This window comes from Alligator sinensis, unplaced genomic scaffold (assembly GCF_000455745.1).
Source record: "Alligator sinensis unplaced genomic scaffold, ASM45574v1 scaffold1255_1, whole genome shotgun sequence".
In the NCBI taxonomy this organism is placed as follows: domain Eukaryota; kingdom Metazoa; phylum Chordata; order Crocodylia; family Alligatoridae; genus Alligator; species Alligator sinensis.
The window spans coordinates 296,046-315,493 of NW_005843120.1; the positions used below are offsets into that span (position 1 = coordinate 296,046).

Here is a 19,448-nt window from a genome sequence, read left to right on the forward strand (position 1 = left end):
CCCTCAAGCACTTTATTCACTAATCTACACAATACAGTAAATAGCAACCCCCAAAACTGAGATATTAAGTGACTTGACCAAGATCACACAGGAGGCCTATTGCAGAATCATAAAATAACAGGACTCATCCTACTCTGTGAAAGCCATGGCAAAATTTCCATCAACTTCAATGGAGCATGAAAACTCTACATTCAGGTGCTCCGTATCTTAAAAGAAAGCCATCTTTTCTACAGCACACAACTGCATAAGTGAAAGCTTCGAAGCCATATTATGTTCCATAAATTGTAGAAATGTAAGAAATATCACAGCAAACAGAAAACTACAATAAATGTGAGTACTGGTTAGAGAAAAATCCTACCAAATACTGTTAACTGGAAATGGATAAAATCTTTGAATAGAATAAAGTGAAAGGGAAAAGCAGGAACCCTGTTTAGGAGACACTGAAAAGAAATATTGGACCTTTACGTTGGTAGGCTAATGCCCTATATACCAGTCATGGAAGCACATTGTAGAGGACAAGTGCAAAATGCCAACTACTACTGAAGTATTAACATCAAAGCCCAAGATGAATTCAGGGATAAAGCTTTTCTTTTTAGTGAAGATACAGAAAAGCATATATTTAAAATCAGCGGTAAAGTACTGTCAAATGCACAGTTTCAGGGTTTTGCTGCTGTGTTCAACTACTCTTTGGAAGTAGAACAATGAATTACTTGGATCATTTAAAAAGGACTCAACATTTCTATAATTAGGATACTGAGTCCTGGGACCTAGTGCTAATTGCTCTCTGCTAAAAAAGGAGTGACTCGCATTTAATACCTGTTCTCTCATTCAAAGGCTGTGTGTCCTGGAAAACGTGCTCCCCTTTGGGTGGCACACAAACACCCTCTCACACCGGCAGCAGGCTGCTTGGTTAGCTAAGGAGTGGTGGCAAAGGACTGTCAGCCGTGTCAGGCTGAGGGATACAACTGCTCAGAGGGTCACAAGGATACGTAGGAGCTCCCTCCAGAATATGGAAAGCTCTGGGGAAGGAGGCAATGGCAGCTGGAGATTGCATTTTCCCCAGAAGTCCTTTTAAGAGAGAGTAGCATTGTCTGTGTGAGATGCACCTCAGGAACGAAAGGCTGGGATAGGAGAAGATAATATACACAAGCATGTGCTCTTTACCTGTCCAGGCAGTGTGCGAAAGGTAAACCTGAGTGATCAATCTGTGCCTTCCAGGACCAGGATTTCGAAAGTCCGCTGGTTTAGGATGGATTAACTGTGCCTGTCCATCTGGATATAATACCTAATGGAAGTAAAGAAGAAACCACCAAAAGTTTGTTCTTATTAATAGCTATTAAACAGAATTCGGCTGGAGATGTTTTGTCTGGCATTTCTAAACATATAATGGTGAATGCCAATGAGGGAAATGAATAGGGGACAGATCACTCTAGAAACATCCAGTTCAATACTTTCCCTCTATAGCATCTACTTCTAGTACTGTCAGAGACAGGATACTGAGCTAGATGGACCACTGGTCTGACCCAAAAGGCAAAAGTAGTTTTGGGATTCATCAATAGAAGCATTACATGCAAGACACAGGAGGTTAGGGTATTATGTCTATGTTGTGTCAGGGTTGATGGTAGTCTTATGTAGAGTTTAGATCATGGATTTTATAGGATGGTTTGTATAGGGCTGACCCTGCCTCAGGCAGGGGATTGGACTACATGACCTCTGGAGGTCTCATCCAGTCCTACTACTCTATGATTTTATTACACTTATGTTCTTAGTTTACTGTACTTGGAATTTATACATTGTGGTTGGCTTTTCTCACACTAACTTATATTCCCTACCTTCCTAACGTTGTAGCTAATCCTCTAGTTGTGTTGGCTACGTGATGGCCATTCCGGACTGCTGCATAGAAAAACATGCATTAAAACTGGCTTTCACCTCTGCACTACACACTGGGTTTCCCAGCCTGCAATGAAAACCTTTAGGGCTATACAATTTATTCTGCACTATCACGACTGTGTCCTTGGTTATGTTTTATGTAAGTGACTAAATAGCAGGAAGGATATTTAAAATAAGGAGGACAATGTGCCTATATCTTTGTGTAAGCTTTCAAACAGCAACTTCTGCTCCCACCAGTTCATTCACCCTTCTGATGCATAGCGTCTAATATTTGTTTTAGCTTGTGCCCACAACATGCTTCCTGAATACAAAAAGCAGCATTAACCTGAAAAATTTACAATGACAGAGTGCCATCAGAAGGCTTGACCACTTGGAATTTTACATAGCTTACCCCAATGCCCTGATCTGTCCCATAAGCAGACGTGGACTCAAACCAAAACTTCTGTGGACTGTGCTTAAGTCAAAGCCTGTGTACTAGCTGCAAACTAGTACCTAAATAGATGCGTTTCTCAATAGGGTGTTACAAGATCCTTTGAAGGGTGCCACAAGGTGTGAGAAGATAAGCAGATAAGAGGCAGCTCAGGTTCAGTCCCTGTCCCTGCCCGATACCCTATGTCCCATTAGCCAACCCCTCTGGAAGGAGGTAAGCACTGTCATAAATAAGTTGTTTTTTTAAGTGGGCTGCTGCTCAATTCACAAGAGTTGTGGAGGGATGCTTTGAGTCTATTGAGTACTGCTTAAGTCTAAAAAGGTTGAGAGCCACTGATCTAAATGTAATGCTGTATTTAATCACAGAAAATAAATGCCTCATCAAAAATAAGCATAGCATTTTTGTAACTTAAGAATATTATCATTATGGTGAACTAGGAGAAAATGCTAATTACTTCCATTATCCTTTAAAACAATCATTCATTACCTGAACTTTAACTGTGGTCTGAGGATCCTGCACATGTTCCAGAGTTGAATCAACATCCAAAGCCACAACTAACCCTGATGTGAACCTCAAAGGGTTATCAGACTCACCGGTAGGTTCAATGATATTTGCAGAAGCTTTATGGAGCTGGAGCAGTGGGAGAAAGAGACAATTATTCCACCTTCTAACAAAGAATCCATTGTGTGTGAATTTTTTTAAATTGCTGACATTATCTAAAAATTATTCAAGCTCTTTATTTTTTGGCAACAGTCCTGAAGACCCTGACATTTAGTATGAAGAAAAACGTCCCTCATGACTGGCCCATAAAGGGCTCATGAGTTAGTTCTGGGAACAGGTTGGAAGATGCCTCTATTTTGCTCCCTGTGGATTGCTCACCTGCTCTGGCAGAGGAAGGTGAAGGAAGGCGCTTTGTCGTAGCGTTGTTTGCAGGATTTTTACCACTTCTGAAGGCTTGGAGGTCACAAGCCTGGGCATCAGGTCTAGCAGCTGATCCACGAAACTGCCTTGCATGTGGGGGAGCTCAGAGATAAAACATCTGCGTGTGTTAAGAACATAAGGAATGTAAATCAAAGTCATTTCCTAGGACTGTACTCCTTGGTTCTCTCAATGGTTCAGCTTTATCTGTTTCAACTATCACAACAGGGCTGACATTGTAAAAGTGTCAGAATCAACAGACAAGCTTCAAGGTCAGCTGCAACATTAACAAAAAACCCACCTACTACTTACCCTATTTTTTTTGTGACAGGTTGTCACATGGATTCCCATTTCTGGTGCACACATGCACATGGGCACAAGATGGGATTAGTTTAGCCAGCAATTATGTTGGGGCCAGGCCTCCACCTTAGGGCTCCTCATACCCTTTCCTCCTCCCAAACTGGAAGCATAAAAGGGTTGAAGGCTTACCCACCCTTCAGTTCTTCACCAATGGGGGATCCAGCCAGTATAGGATCCAACAGCATCAGGGAAGAGGGGAGGTCCTGGGATGCATATGAACACCATACCTCTAAGAAGGAGGTACTGTGCAGTCACTGTTCTTGGTTCAAGCCATTACCCAGGGATTCTGTTCTTGCTGACTAGTGTCTCGTGACCTGAGTGTCAATCAGTGAGTGCCAGAAAGCCTATTTAATGATCGCAAGACAGCTCTGCCAAAGAGGAATTGGATCTTGATGTCTCAACTAAGAACATGGCCTGGATGACAGTGGGGTCTGGTTCCCATACAGCTTCCTGCCAAATTTCTAAAACAGATATGCTGCTCAGAGCAAACAGATCTGAGCATGATCTATTAGGGTACACACAATCTGCATTGGTGGATTTAACTTTGCTAATTCATGGCATGAGCTAATACAACAGACACCCATTTAATTAATCACTAGGTGAATACTGACTTGAATTTCATCCTGTCAGCAAAAAGCTACAAACAGTTGGGGAGATCCTGAATAGTCTAACCCTACCAAGGTAATACGAAAGAATCCTAATTATATCAAGAGTATGCAATGGAGAATTCATAGGACCTATAGCTCATCTCTGGAGCTTGTGGCATGATAGCACTGTACAAATAGCCTGGGATCAGGAGAAGACAGTCTACCATTTCTTGTTCTGCTCTGAAGTAAATCAATCTGCTGGTGTACATCCCCAGTTGCACGAGGTGGTCTGCAAGACTGGATCAACAGTCCATTCATTGTCCTTAACCCACTGAAATCAGCTATAAGATTCTGCATGCCTTATAGACAAATGCTACTGGTGTGATTTGGTAAAACATGCACCATGTCAGAGATGAAGAGCTCTGAACTACTCTGTGGCTGAGTAAACGGAGAGGATTTAAGCACCCTTCACTATTCCCAGAAATGATGACAGGGTAAGGATGTTAAAGGCACAGTGGGAAGTCCCATGAACACAGCTGACAAAAATAATCCAATCTCAGATGCATGTGCTCCAGAAGTAGCAGTCATGTGAACAAGTACTTAAAAAGAATTCACAAAAAATATCAAAAGAAAGGTAAGCAATGCAAGAAAAGCTGGCACTAAGATACCAGAGAAAAGCTGGATATATACAACTCCATGGGGCCTGATGGGCTATGTTAAAAGCATTAGAGAGGAGTTGTCAGAGTATCAGGGGCCAAAAACTACCTTCAAAGTTTCTAACCTTCCCATTAACTACTATTCTTATAATCAAGGTTCGTTAATTAAAGAAATCAAATGAAAAACTGTGCTCTCAGATCTTCCCAGTAAAGCTGTACTTACATATTCTGTTTTCCAAGACCCTGATTCTATATCAGACAGCAGGAGCTTTATAACTGATTTCAACAGGTGCATGATCAGGCTTTTTATGTACAAAGCATACTGGTGCCATTTGGAGCTGCATACACACAGGTGAAACCAAATATCAAGCAAGAAACTCAATGCATAGAGCTAGCAGTGCCTACTGCCCAACTTAATTCTAAAACAAAAATTAGGTATCTGAAAGCCTAAGATTAGTCTGACACGTTCTCTACTTAAGATAGCATAGAAAAAAGAGAAAAGTTTAAATGGAAAAGGAAAAGAGCAATGCAATTACCTCTGAAAAGAGTCCACTTCCTGTAAAAACTTTTCACACATCCCAAAAAGGGGTTCCACTCTGAAATGAAGATGAATGGAAAATAAAAGGGAAATATTAGAGAGAAACTGGCTAGTCCCATAAACATTGTAAAGCTACATGGGAATTTTAGAAGATAGTACAGATAAGCAAAATCCTAAAGATAATTTGAAGCCACTGTGATACTACCACAACCCCTCCCCCACAAAAACCCCAACGCTTTGCATTTACATAACAAATGAGCTCTCAGTGCCAAGGTGAAGTCCCCCACTTTATAGATGGGAAATTGAGAAGCAAATAGGTAAAATAACTTCAAGGCAATGGAGTACATTGGTAGTAACCAAAAAATAAAAGCCCATCTCCTAGCTATCTTCCTAGTATTTTACCCAAACTCTACCAAGCTAAAATTACAATCCTTAAAATTACAAATACTTAAAAAGTCATTTAGAACTTTACTTACTGGAGTAATCAAACTAAACTTAATAAAATATGATCTGTTTTATTAAGATCATGCATGTTCCTAATCATGTTATCATCTTTACTAAGATCATCTTTATTAAGATCATGTATGTTCCCTATCACAAGCCCTGGTTCTCATGGGGGACTTCAGCCACCCTGACATCTGCTGGGAGGGCAAAACAGCAGTGTACAGGCAAACCAGGAAGTTTTTGGAGAGTATAGGGGACAACTCCCTGGCACAAGTGCTGGAGTGGCCAACTAGGTGCTGTGCTCTTCTTGACCTGCTGCTCACAAACAGGGAAGAACTGGTGGGGAATGTAGTAGCGGATGGCAACTTGGGCAGCAATGACCACAAGATGATTCAGTTCAGGATCCTGAGGAAAGGAAGGATGGAGAGGAGTAGAGTAAGGACCCCGGATTTCAGAAAAGCAGACTTTGACTTCCTCAGGGAACTCATGGGCAGGATCCCCTGGGAGGCTAGACTGAGGAGGGGAGAAGAGTCCAGGAGACCTGGCTGTACTTTAAAAAAGCTTTACTGAGAGTGCAGGAACAAGTCATCCTGATGCACAGGAAGATTAGCAAGTAGGGCAGAATCATAGAATCACATTTTGGGGAGGAGGTGAGCAGCCAACAGTGGTGACAGAACAGATTAGGGACTACTTAGAAAAGCTGGATGTAATCAACTCCATGGGGCCTGATGGGATGCACCTGAGGGTGTTGAGGGAGTTGGCTGATGAGATTGCACAGCCACTGGTCATCATCTTTGAAAACTCAAGGTGATCAAGAGAGGTCCCAGATGATTAGAAAAGGGCAAATGTGATGCCCATATTTAAGAAAGGGAAAAAAGAGGATCCAGGCAACTACAGACCAGTCAGCCTCACCTCAGTCCCTGAAAAAATCATGGAGCAGATCCTCAAGGAATCCATCTCAAAGCACTTGGAGGAGAAGAGGGTGATTAGGAACAGTCAACATGGATTCACCAAGTGCAAGTCATGCCTGACTAACCTGATTGCCTTCTATGACAAGGTGACTGGCTCTGTGGATGCAGGGAGACCAGTGGATGTGTATACTTTGATTTCAGCAAGGCTTTTGGTATCGTCTCCCACATTCTCACAGGCAAGCTAAGGAAGTACGGGCTGGATGAATGGACTGCAAGGTGGATAGAAAATTGGCTGGAGGGTTCAGAGGGTAGTAATCAATGCCTTGATGTCTAGTTGGCAGCTAGTATCAAGTGGAGTGCCCCAGGGGGTGGGGCCTGGGGCTGGTTTTGTTCAATGTCTTCATCAACCACCTGGAAGATGGCATAGAGGGCACCCTCAGCAAGTTTGCAGATGACACCAACCTGGGGGAAGTAGTAGATAAGCTGGAGGATAGAGCTAGGATTCAGTGACCTAGACAAATTGGATGATTGGGTCAAAAGGAATCTCATGAGGTTCAACAAGGACAAGTACAAAGTCCTGCACTTAGGACAGAACAATGTCATACACCAGTACAGACTGGGGGTGACTGGCTGGGCAGCAGCTCTGCAGAAAAGGACCTAGGGGTTACAGTGGACAAGAAGCTGAATATGAGCAGCAATGTGCCCTTGTTGCCAAGGCTAATGGCATACTGGCCTGCACTGGTAGGTGTGTCACCAGTAGGTCAAGGGAAGTGATTATTCCCCTCTATTCTGCACTGGGGAGGCCAAATCTGGAGTACTGTGTCCAGTTTTGGGCCCCCCACTACAGAAAGGATGTGGACAAATTGGAGAGTCCTGCAGAAGGCAACAAAAATGGTTAGGAGGTTGGGACACATGACTTGAGGAGAGGCTGATGGAACTGGGCTTATTTAGTCGGAAGAGGAGACTGAGTGGGGATTTAATAGCAGCCTTCAACTACGTGAAGCGGGGTTCAAAAGAGGATGGAGTGAGACTGTTCTCGGTGGTGGCAGATGACAGAATAAGGAGCAACGGTGTCATTTTCCAGCAAGGGAAGCTGAGGTTAGATATTGGGTAGAATTTTCTTAATAGGAGGGTAGTAAAACACTGGAGCAGGTTACCCAGAGAGACTGTAGAGTCTCCATCCTTGGAGGGTTTTGAGACCCAGCTAGACAAAGCTTTGGCCGGGATAATCTAGTTGGGGATGGTCCGGCTTTGAGCAGGAAGTTGGACTAGATGACCTCCTGAGGTCCCTCCCAATCCTAATAGTCTATGATTCTGTAATGATCAAAGTTATCTGCATGATTAAATATCTACCCAACTGGGACATAAAATACCTGTTGCGAGAAAGAAAGATTAAGTAAAACATCACTTTTCTTTCCCTTATCCCCTTTTTTTTTTTTAAAACAGAAAAGACCTGTTGACCAAGTTTATGATGGAATCCTTTAACAATACTAATGTGAAACTTTTCTTATTTAAATATGTCTAAAAATAAATGGCATGCTATAAATTTTCAATATCTTCATTTATGTATTTTATAAATCAGTGTGTCATAGACCACTCAAATCAAATGTTTTGTGCATTCCAAGCTATTTTATAATTTGATTTTGTGCTGTGTAGCTGTACAAGTTCTTTGATTAAATCTTTTCATTCTTAATATACATTCTTTTAACAAACAGTTATTTACATCTTTGCTGTTTTCAGACATGGCAGGACCTGGCTACTGACCAACTCCAATGGCACCGTAACCTCAACCACGCAGCTGCCCATTTTGAGGTAAAGCATCTTTCCCTTGAACCAGAGAAGAGAGAGTGGAAGAAGGAAAAGGAGAGGAAGCCTGGCTTATGGCCTCCCCTCCCCCGTGGAAAGACCTGAAACGTCTGCAGATAGATCTGTGGCTCAAGGATTGGACTCTTGAGTCATCTCAAGACCCATCAATGAGTCGTGGTAGAAATCCTTCTCGAATTGAGGGATTGCTGACAATGACAACAATGACATTTTCAGCCACATGCAAGGGAAGGAGGCTATTACAGTTTTCCTTTCAAGAAGCCCCATCTCCTTGATTGTAGGCAATTCTTACCCTCTTGTGGTACGTGCAGTCACTATAAGCTGTAGCGCTTTTGCTTGCAGTCTCATGTGATGAATAATGACCACTTGTCTATTTTCCACTCCACTGTACATGAACTCCATTTTGTAAGTTTCTTCCATAATCTACAGTATAGACAATATGGGATTAATTGATTATCAAACTGTTAGGGGTTCGACAGGCGCAGTCATCGATTCTACTTCTGCCTTTACTGAATAGTATATTATTCCACAAGTAGCCCCCATTATTTCAGTGGAACTATACCCATGGAATGAGGTAGAGATCAGAATGCAATATTTTACAGTTAGGGCCAAAATCTTGAACCAACTTCCCAGGGAAGTGGTCCTCGCCCCTACCTTGGGCAAATTCAAGAGGAGGTTGGATGATCACCTGTCTGGGGTCTTGCAAACCCAGCATTCATTCCTGCCTGTGGCAGGGGGTCAGGCTGGATGATCTGTTCAGGCCCCTCCTGACCCTAGCTACTATGATACTATGATGTACTACCTAGCAGGCATAAGGGCATCAGAACCTAAATCTCCATGTAAATTAAAGAAATACAATGCACAACCCTTGTGGAAACAAGCATTCCTCTATCTGTGTTTCTCCTGTATCCGGTCTTCCTCGCATCTACATAGTAAGCTCTTCAGGGCAGGATACTCACTAGCCACACACTATATTACTCATGCTAGCCTGCTGTATCAGTCTAAGACAGTGACTCTGAACCACGGTACCATGGGACCCTGGGGTCCCTCGAGATCCTTTCAGAGGTGCCATTTGGTCTCATCCAATATTTGCTCTGTTAGGTGTGCAGATGTGATTCACAAGATAAACTGAGAGATTTCAAATAGGAATCCAGTGTTAAAAACATTCTGCCCCGTTGTAAGCTTTGAGTTCTTTGCAACTGAAGACTTGCCATGGTATTTTTCTGTAGTTAAAAACTGAGCAAAAACAAAGAGCTTATAATTTCCAAGGGGTGCTTTGAGCCTGCAAAGGTTGAGAACCACTGATCCAAGAAGTAAGCAGCAGAAGGTAGCAGACTTATGCATAAATCCAAAGAGGAGGGTGCTTCAGATCTGAAATAAGTGATTTAGAGTCCTTCAATTCAACAGCACTAGGCTGTATTAACAGAAGTATCATTTGCAAATCAAGGGAAGTGATTCTTCTGCTGTATTCAGCACTGGTGAGATATCATCTGGAGTACTATGTCCAATTTTGGGCCCCATTCTAATATTATAAAGGCCGTAGTCTGCTTGTCCGTAACACTTTATTCACGCTCCGATTGATTGTCTGAAACAACCAGAGTGCTCCAAGAGTGTCCTGGACAGGAGGCAGCGGTGGGGCGCCACCATGATGATGGGGACAGAGTGGCGAGGCCAATGCCACTGGCCTTCTCTAACAACCAACCTTACAGTCATGAAATAATTCACATCCCATTTTAAGTGTTAACTACACTATACAAGAGGGGTGCACTGAAAGATTTTTTTGGCCAATACCGATGGCCAATTATTAACCAGCCATATCGGCCAGTACCAATCCGATAACCCAGGGGTGGGCAAAAAACGGCCAGTGGAGGGGCTTTATCTGGGCCTGCGGAGTGTCCCTCGATCCCGCTTGGCACAGGCACTATCAGGTGGAGGCACATCCTGCCTCCCCCTGGGCATGCAGAGGGGTTGGGACAGCTCTGCAGCTGGACTGCATTTCTAGGCAGACCAGGCAGTGGCAGCTTCCTGCATCTGCCGCCACTGCTGGCCCAAACCCTGTGGCACTGGTGGGGACCCACGCTGCACAGCCCCAACCCTGCGTCTGCTCTGGGCTCACCTGCTCACACTAAAACAGCAGCAGCAGCCAGGCAGAAACTATTGCTCAGCACAGAGGAAAAGTGCCCCCATCCCCCTTGCTGCTGCCTGCTACTCCCTGCTTCAGCTGCCCAGCCAAGGCATTGGGCTGCCCTGTGGTTCTGCTGCTGTCACTGCCACCTCTGGGCTGCCCCATGGAGCAGCGATGACAATGCAGAGCAGATGCTGGGCAACCCTGCACGGGCTCCAAACAGCTGTACCAGTGAGCACTGGGCAGCAGTGATGGGGAAAAGCCATATTTCCCCAGTGCTGAGCAACATTTTCTGCCTGGCCAGCGCTGCTGCTGCCACAGTTTAGTGCAAGCAGGTGAGTCCGGAGCAGGTGCAGGGTCAGAGCTGTGCAGCGCAGGTCCCCACCAGTACTGCGGGGCTGGGGCCAACAGCAGCACCAGGTACAAGAAGCTGCCGCCGTCTGGTCTGCCTAGAAAGGATGTAGCAGGCGGCAGGACATGCTACAGGTGGGAGGTATGGAACAGGCACAGGGCATGCTGGGTTGGAGCTGTGCCTGGGTTCTGGCTAATCCACTCCTACTGGGGTGAGTCTGGAGTGGACACAGGGTGAGACTGGGTGCTGCTAGGGAGGCACCGCAGGTCGCGCAAGCACCAGGTTATTGTAGGGTGGGGGCAGGTGCTAACCAGCTCAGGGGATGCACACAGGGGTCCCATGCACACCCCACCACTCACAAACCCTCCCCTGCAAACCCCACAACCACATCCTCCCTCACATCCCCCCACACCCTTCCACACAAGCACTGCCCACACACCCATGCGCCTCTGGTGGGGGTCCCACTCACTGCTATGCACCCACACCCCCCACCCACACACACTCACCCACCCACATTCACACCTATGTGCACAGCCCCCAAAAAACCCCACACTTCCCCCCAGATCCCCTGCAATATACATGAGTAAGACTTCATTTTGAGCTATTATGCAATCACCTCTATATACATAACAAAAACACACACAAATCAGGAAAAAAATATTTTAAATAAAATTAAAATATATTATTGTGGACGTTTGATTTTTAGTATACAACTTGGGTTTTTTTCAGTTGCAAGATGGCAAACCTCCTTCCCAAACACTACTTCCAGGGCAAGAGGAGGGACATCAGGTGGCAAAGGTTGCAGGTTAGGGGGTGGGACTTCCGCTTAGCAATCATGGGCAGGGCACCTGTCAAGGGGCAGGGCTGCCCTTGCAGCCCTCGACAGCTCGCCAGAACCCATTAAGCAGCCCTCCAGTTAAAATAATTGCTCACCCCTGTGACAACCAATATGCAACCCAGTAGTTTGGAGAGAAGCATCCAGCCAGCAAGCCTCTGTGCGGGGTGAGGGCAGGCTGCTAGCTGCAGGCTCAGGGCCAAGGGCTGCGCCGGCTTCTTCCTGGCAGTGGGGCTGGGCCAAGGCTGTGCTTGGGGTGGGCAGAGCCAGAGCTGGGAGAGGGGAGCCACGTGGTGGGCTACAGCCACCCAGAATTCCTTATAGCCCTCCCTCCCAGCACTACCATTGCCCACCCTGAGCACAGCCCCAGCCCAGCCCCGCTGCCAGAAAGAGGCCAGCGTAGCCCCCAGGTCCAAGCCTGCAGCAGGCAGCCTGCCCACGCTCTGCGCACAAATACTGGGGGGGCACATTCCCCCCCACCCATACCTCCCCCTGGGTACACACGGCAGCAAGCCACCCCCTCCACCCCCTGGACAAGCCACCCACAGCTCTGCCCTGTGCCCCACCCAAGCCAGACAGCACCATCCCCTGCCCTGATCTACTCCCTCCCTCACTGTGGGGACCTCAATTGGTGCCTCCCCTTCCTCCAAACAGATTTACCGGCCAAACACTGCTCTCCAAGCTTCCGGGCTACATTCCTGGCCGCATGCATGTGCATGGCATTTATCGGTGACATTACTGGCCACATTGGCCATTAAAGCCAATTGCCGATAATGTCAATTTGCCTAATTTTACTATGTAGACCAGTGATTCTCAACCAGGGTGCCATGGCTGTCTGGAGAGGAAGGAGGAACCGCAAGATCTCATTAAGGCTGCCTAGTTCCTGTACAGAGAAGTAAAAGCTCTCTTCCCCTGTTTGGCTTAGAAGCTCGATTCATCCCTTTCACACTTCCCATGCTCCTGGAACCAGCAAGAGGAGCTTGGGGGTCACTGTTGGTACACGAGACCTCACAGGGGCAACATTAGCAGCAAGGGCCACCTTTATCCCTCAAGTACAGACTGGAGGCAAGGAGGGGACACAATGGAAACAGCATAGCATGGCAGGGTTAAGCCCTGCCCCCACTACCCTCAACTAGATCAGTGGTTCGTAACCTTTTTAGTCTCAAGACTCCCTCCATCTCTTCTGAATTTAGACTAACTCGATGATTCTCAATGGGGCTGTTGCAAAATTCAGAAGTTATGGAGGGTTGACTTGAGCCTAAAAAGTTTGACAGTCACTGAAATAGAGGAAGATAGGTTTATGTAGAAGAAAGAAGTACTTGAGTTAAAGGTAGCTAGCTTCTCTATAAATCAGCATTTCACACTGAACTCAGGTACTGGGAAATGACATGATAGGAAAGGCTCCCTCTCTTCCTATTGGCTGCTAAGTGATCTGTAGGTGCAATGAGAACAAATATCAGCCTCCCTGAGGATGTGCTGCTGGGCAGAGCTCCCAAGAAAGATATTGCAATTAGAGAAAGATTTACAAGGCTGATAGACGTTTGTTTCCCCCAGTCTCTGGGGGCAGCCGTCTACAACATAGAAGGCTCTGACAGACAGAGATAGCTACCTCTCGCTACATTTTAATTAACTGCAGACTGCGTGCGTCAATATTTTTTCCCAGCAGGTCGACGCACTCCTTGCTAGCCTAGGTTTGTTTCCAGATTGTTAAATAGCTTGCTTTCTTGTCCACTTTTATTTAGGTTCTCCAGCTTGGGGTTTTTTTGCACATGGTCACCATTGTGATTGCAGCTGTAGCCTTTGTTGACTCACAGATGGCTCTTATCCACACTAAACATGGGCACGAATCAAGGTTTGGTTTTGGATTCACAGTTTTCCTAAGTTCAGATGTTCAGTTCAGTCTCAAACCTGAACTGAACAAAAAGACTTGTATACCTCAGGTCCAGCTCACAGACAATGACATGCACTCCATCTCTAAAGCAGTCATGGATTCTACATTTCTAGCTTTCACCACTGCTCCACTGTCATTTAAGGCGCTTTTAAAACTGGCTGTCAGTGCTTAAAATGCAGACTGCCACATATAAGGGGGCTGGAGCTGAGCTGATCTTGCAAGCTGACTCCCCAGAAGGCCATCAGAATCCCTTATCAGACTCCCCAGATGACTATCAGCCTCAGATACAACTGGAATTAAGTCAACCACCTAGCTATATCTTTTGACATTGACACAGAACTTCTAATTTTCAGCTATCAGTTTAGTTATACTGAAGAAGTACTCATAAGCCTAAAATCTTGGATATGGCTAATTTCTCATAAACTATCACTTGATTACCTGCTACTTACATAATTATTTTCTAAATCAGCATCCAGGCAATAAAATATCTCTCCAATTATCCAGGAGCCAGGAGCAAGTAAAAAAACCCTCATGTTTGGCTCATCTTTCACACAATTCACATGGCTTTTGGAATCCAAGATTACTGGCATTTTTCATTTACGTAGGAGTGTCATAGGCATAGGGCACAAAAGAAAAGGTCTCTACCCAGAGGACCTGACCCTGGAAGACATGGCTTCAGTCTCACCTGTCTTGCTGCTGCTGATGCCAATGCATTCTGCTTCAGGTACAGAGGAGCCGCCACGTTCCACAGTTTTTCCTGAAGGGCCTACAAAAAAAACAAACAACCAAACCAAACCATGGACAGTTCATAATTAGCTAATACACTCTAGTGGGAATATGAAGGGCTCAATAGATTTAGGAACAAAGACTAGATAAGCTTGGCGTTCTTCCCATACAACCCCTCTGTGCTGGTCCAACAGCAGCATTGACTTTCTTCTTCCTCAAGAATGTGTCAGCACCATACTGTGGTGCCCTCAGGAATAAAAATATGGTGGGGTCACAGAACTCCAGATTTCAGGCACTAAGAGCCAACCCCCCAAAAATTCTCAGCTCCAGGTATCCCAGAACATTCGTCCATGACTCCACCCCCGCAAGAGGCCAAGATGATAAATAAGCACTAACAGCAACTCATTAATTAGAGACAGCAGAAGTAAGAGGTAGCAAGGCTGATGTTCTGCCCAGACCCACTGCCTCCATCCCACCTCCAAACTCTTTTTCCTTTCCATATTGCTGAACAGGAATTCCTAGGAAGCTGAGTTTCAGAATACGCAGAGTATACGCACCATCTGAATTAGCTCTCAAAATCCTGGTCCATCACCTCCAAAAAGAAGGGAACACCTATAGTTCTATGTCAGGAACCCTGTCAGCCCAGAGAGATTGGGAAGGTACGAGCCACTTCTATTTTGTGGAAGATAATACCCTTTCCTGACATAGTATTTTCCAAATGAAAGGGGTTGGCTTGACACACAAGGGTTTTCACTTTGTAATCTATTTAGGAATATAAATGGTTTGGTGTTTCTGAACTGCTTATGGTTTTTATCCAAATTATTACGATTATTATTACAACATTTTTCTATGTGATCAAACTTCTCATTTAAGAACAGTTCCCTTGCCCAAGCCACCCAGTTCTTACAAACAAAGCAACACGTCTTTGCCAGAAGCACAAGAAAGTATCCTCTAAGCCCCTGTGTACCTGTTCACTCCAATTACCCTCTTCCTAAAGAAGAACGAGTCTCAAAATAACTCCCAAATCCTGATTTTCTGCATGGATAGCACATGCTGCTTCTGCAAAAAGTTGCTGAGTCAGCAACTGAATAGTGTATTAAACTGTAACTGTGCTTATGTAGAATATCTCTGGAGTGAAAATGAGTCAAGGACTTGCTAGCTTGGTATAAGAAATTCCAACTTGTAAATTCATCCTGAGCAAAGAAGCTGATTTCCCCCTAACTTTCATAGCAGCACTGTATTTCAGTAGGCAGTCATGCTAGTCTTCTGGGAAACTGTTTACAAATTATTCATGCTTTGCATTTATATAGGTCACCTTCAAAGCAAAAAAACCTAATTTTCATATCATCCCTGGAAGCCTGGTAAGCCTCCTTCCCATTTTGAAGACTGGAAAATGAGGCAAAAGGTACAAATTCCCAAATGCAACAAGAACATGACCTGGTTATCAATAATGGCTCCTGATGAATCAGTTTACCTGCTGTTATTTAAAAAAAAGGATGGGACCACCTTTCAATAACACAACTGAAATTGGGCTTGCCTGAGTCTGAAGTATCTTTTCTACAAAGGTGCTAAGGGTAATTTTCACCCACCACCAGTTCAAACAGTTTTAAAACCAGTTCAGCAAAAGTACTTGCTGACAGCCATGAATAGGAAAATGTAAATTTCCTATTGAACAAAGCTTCTCAGTGATCTTGTCTGCACTCACATTTCAGCCAGTGTAGCTGTACTGTGCAACCCCCGGCACAGACACATTTTTTACACTGCAGATCACAATGCAGACCTCACGTGCCAATGTAAACCAGGTATATACATGAGGAAGTTATGAATGCAGCTGTACTGGTGGGTGAAATCAGTGTAGACAAGGTATAAAGATGATTTGCCAAAGCCACAGTGGGGAAGCAGTGTCAGAGCCGAGTTAAAAGCTCCCCAGTCCCAGGCCTGTGCTTGGAGTACCACTGCATCTGAGATTACACGGTAAATCAGTTTTCCTAAAGCAGACCTTAGGAATCGTTTGATCCACTAACAGGGAGAAAATGTGATATGTGCAAGAGTTGCTTAGCATGCCACTGTGAAATGCAACAGCCAGTTACAACAGGATTCCAGCTCTCAGAAATGCAGAGGAAGCCAAACCTTGATGAGAAGCAGCTGACACCGAAGGTAAGTTGCAGTGAAGTCTGCCAACCCTGCCAGTTCTGACTGCAGTTCTCCAAGCCTCTGGAGGTCACTGGAGCAGAGACAAGAAAAAGCAAATATCACTTTCATGATGATGATGAAAATAAATCACCATAAATGGCAAATCTCAATGCATTGCAAATCCTACAGCAGTGATAATTCTGATGTTACCTACTCCTGAGCCTTGCCTCTGCCCAGCCCCACAAGCAGCGGTAGGAAAACAGAGTACATATCAGCCTGCACCTTGGGACCTGCTCACTTCTCTCCCCTTCCTGAAAGCTGACACGAGCACAGCAGGAGAGGCAGTTAGTCTGTCAGCCTGCATTACTCTGCAGCCCTATGGGAACTGTATAGTGTAGCAGCTTCAGATTTAACTCAAATGCTTCAGATTTTTTCAGAGCAGCAAACAGTCCATTTGTGTTAATCAGCTGGGAAATCTCACTACTGGTACTGGCTAAAATAGATGGGTTTGGAACATGCTGGGCTCATGTAACCTGTTATATTTGAAATATAGCTGCATTTTTAAAACGTGGTTTACTTTGAAAGTCTGATGTACAGTCTACAAGATATAGTTATATAATGTAATACATAACAAGTAACTACTTGAATACCAGTGGAGCAGTAAGCCATGTTGCCTCTCAGAATAAACTGGGCAATCTAATAGAACATGCAAGCTTTTACTGCTCCAGCTTTTGTGACATTTTAAACCAAATCTAGGTTTCTAGCAAGAAAACATCTGTCTCCAGTTCCATAGAATTCCAAGGAATAAACAGAGTCCATCTCCTTGTCATTTGTTCTGCATTCTGCTTTGCAATGTATTATTTTCAGACTTTATCTTTTAAATCAGCATTGTGGTTCCTTGCTTGACCCCTACAGTAGGCATCTTATAACAACAGGTTGCAGTGGCTTCATTTTAATTAAACATGCTGTTTGTGAAATAGTTCCCAGCTTAAGGCAGTACTAAACGTGCCATTTGTTTTGCCATTTGCTGTCAATTTGTAAAGACTCTATAAGAATCCCAGTGTCCGCAGCCATGAAGGATCCTTCCCACACAAAGCAGCAGCTCCTTCCTTAGACACAGCCACATATATCCAACTTGGGGCACACAAAGCCACTCACGCCCACCCTTGCCATTTTAGAAGAAAGAACCACATACTCCTTGTGGACCATTCCCTGTGTTCTGCTCAATGAGTGCTTATGTTCTGAGTGGGGGAGAGCTGCTTTCTAACTAACAGTCAGCCAGGAAACTCCTCCTTCTGTGCTTTGACAATGCAGTTAATGCTCATTTCTATAGCAACATTAATTAAGCCTCAACACCCTTGCAAGGCAAGCAGAGTTCTGAATCTGCAGATGGAAGAACTGAGGCAGAGGTTAAGCAACTGGCTAAACTGTTTCTCTCTTTCTCACCCCCACCCACATGGCCCATGCTCTAACCACTAGCAAAACTGCTGCAGTCAGAGCTGGAAGTGAGAACCAGGAAGACATGCCACTTCACTGGGCTGTACATGACTTCTCTACCTAATACTAATGGCAAGGGAGGAGGGAGTCTTCTACTACTTCTTCCCTCCCTTCCCCCTACCCAATAGTCAGGACAGCAGTCCCTTGTACACCCCCAAAAGCCTTGTATTACAATCAAGTTGTTTTAATTTGTTCGTGGGGGTTTGGGAGAGGTGGAGATTAATCAATCCGGAGATGAAATGGGAGAGGCGGCACAAAACCTCTAGTTCCAAGCTCTACTGCACCTGCATCTAGACTAAGGCAGGCTGCGGGGCACAACAACTTTGAAAGTCAAAGATCACCCCCAAAATAACTGTACTGGGGGGACAGGGCCAGACTATTCAATGACACTGATTGGTGGGAAGAACACCCACCGGAAGTGCTACTTCCCCCCACCTCTCCACCCCTTATGGGCATTGATCTCTGGATTTTGTGGCAACTAAAACTGGACAAGCAGAGGTAGGGATGCAGACCTTAGGGTCAACCTAAAGGTTTCAGACAAACAGAAGAAAACTCTGAGGACAACTCATCTGCCTGCATACACAACATGGCCACTCTAAATACACAGTAGCTGCTTAGTTTCCATGCCATGGGGTGGGGAACACCCATTACATTTCATATAACCCAAGTACTGTTCATCAAATTATTCTCTCCAGCAGAGAGCTCAGCCTAAGAGCCCTTAGAAACTGGGAAACTAAACAACAGTACTGGGAATCAAGGAGCTATTTCATAAAACCTGGGAACTGGTTTCCTGTCCCAAGAGCCACTACACCTTACCTTATGGTGAATTCGAGCAGTTCCTGTGTGCCCTGTGGGTCCAAGTGCTGAAGATTGTAAACTCGCTCAAGACTCTGCTGCAAGAACTGCTGGGAAGGATCTTCATGTGGTGTAACACTCTGGGACACAGGGGAGGACACCAGCTTTCTACCTGGCAACTGAATACAAGGAAACCAAAAAGTCTTAAGTTCGGATAACAGGATCTCAAAACATGTGTCCAAAATTAAACAAGACGACCCCAAAGTGAGAACTTCAACACTTTTTAAAGTTCAGAATAGCCGACAGTTTCATATCTTTGTTGCATAACACTAGTTCCCTCTTGCCAAAGGTCTCAAGTACAAGACAATTAAAAACTTCAACACCTGAGGGAAACATCGCCCGCTTACAGAGAGGAAGAAAGTAAGGCTAAGTGACACTGCCAAGATCACAAAGTGAAATTCACCCCTGCATGCAAAGCAGGTGCGCACAGGGACCCACTTAAGGCCACCTGCTGTCTCAGGACATCAACAAGCAGG

At 44.9% G+C, this 19,448-nt stretch overlaps 1 protein-coding gene across 5 annotated transcripts in view; it reads right to left on the reverse strand.

The window, feature by feature from the left end:
- The window catches only part of INTS4 (integrator complex subunit 4), a 52,220-nt gene that overhangs the window by 7,052 nt on the left and 25,720 nt on the right, over positions 1-19,448 (reverse strand). For all 5 annotated transcript variants that reach the window (XR_003092138.1, XM_025193888.1, XM_025193889.1 and 2 more), the window contains 8 exons: positions 18,934-19,091; positions 16,618-16,711; positions 14,447-14,527; positions 8,851-8,981; positions 5,378-5,437; positions 3,200-3,359; positions 2,807-2,950; positions 1,165-1,285 (listed from right to left, as the gene is read on the reverse strand). Coding sequence is in view for 4 of the 5 variants with exons in the window: in XM_025193888.1 (XP_025049673.1) it covers positions 1,165-1,285; positions 2,807-2,950; positions 3,200-3,359; positions 5,378-5,437; positions 8,851-8,981; positions 14,447-14,527; positions 16,618-16,711; positions 18,934-19,091 (949 nt within the window). In the remaining variant the exon portion in view is untranslated. The remainder of the gene's footprint in view (positions 1-1,164; positions 1,286-2,806; positions 2,951-3,199; positions 3,360-5,377; positions 5,438-8,850; positions 8,982-14,446; positions 14,528-16,617; positions 16,712-18,933; positions 19,092-19,448) is intronic.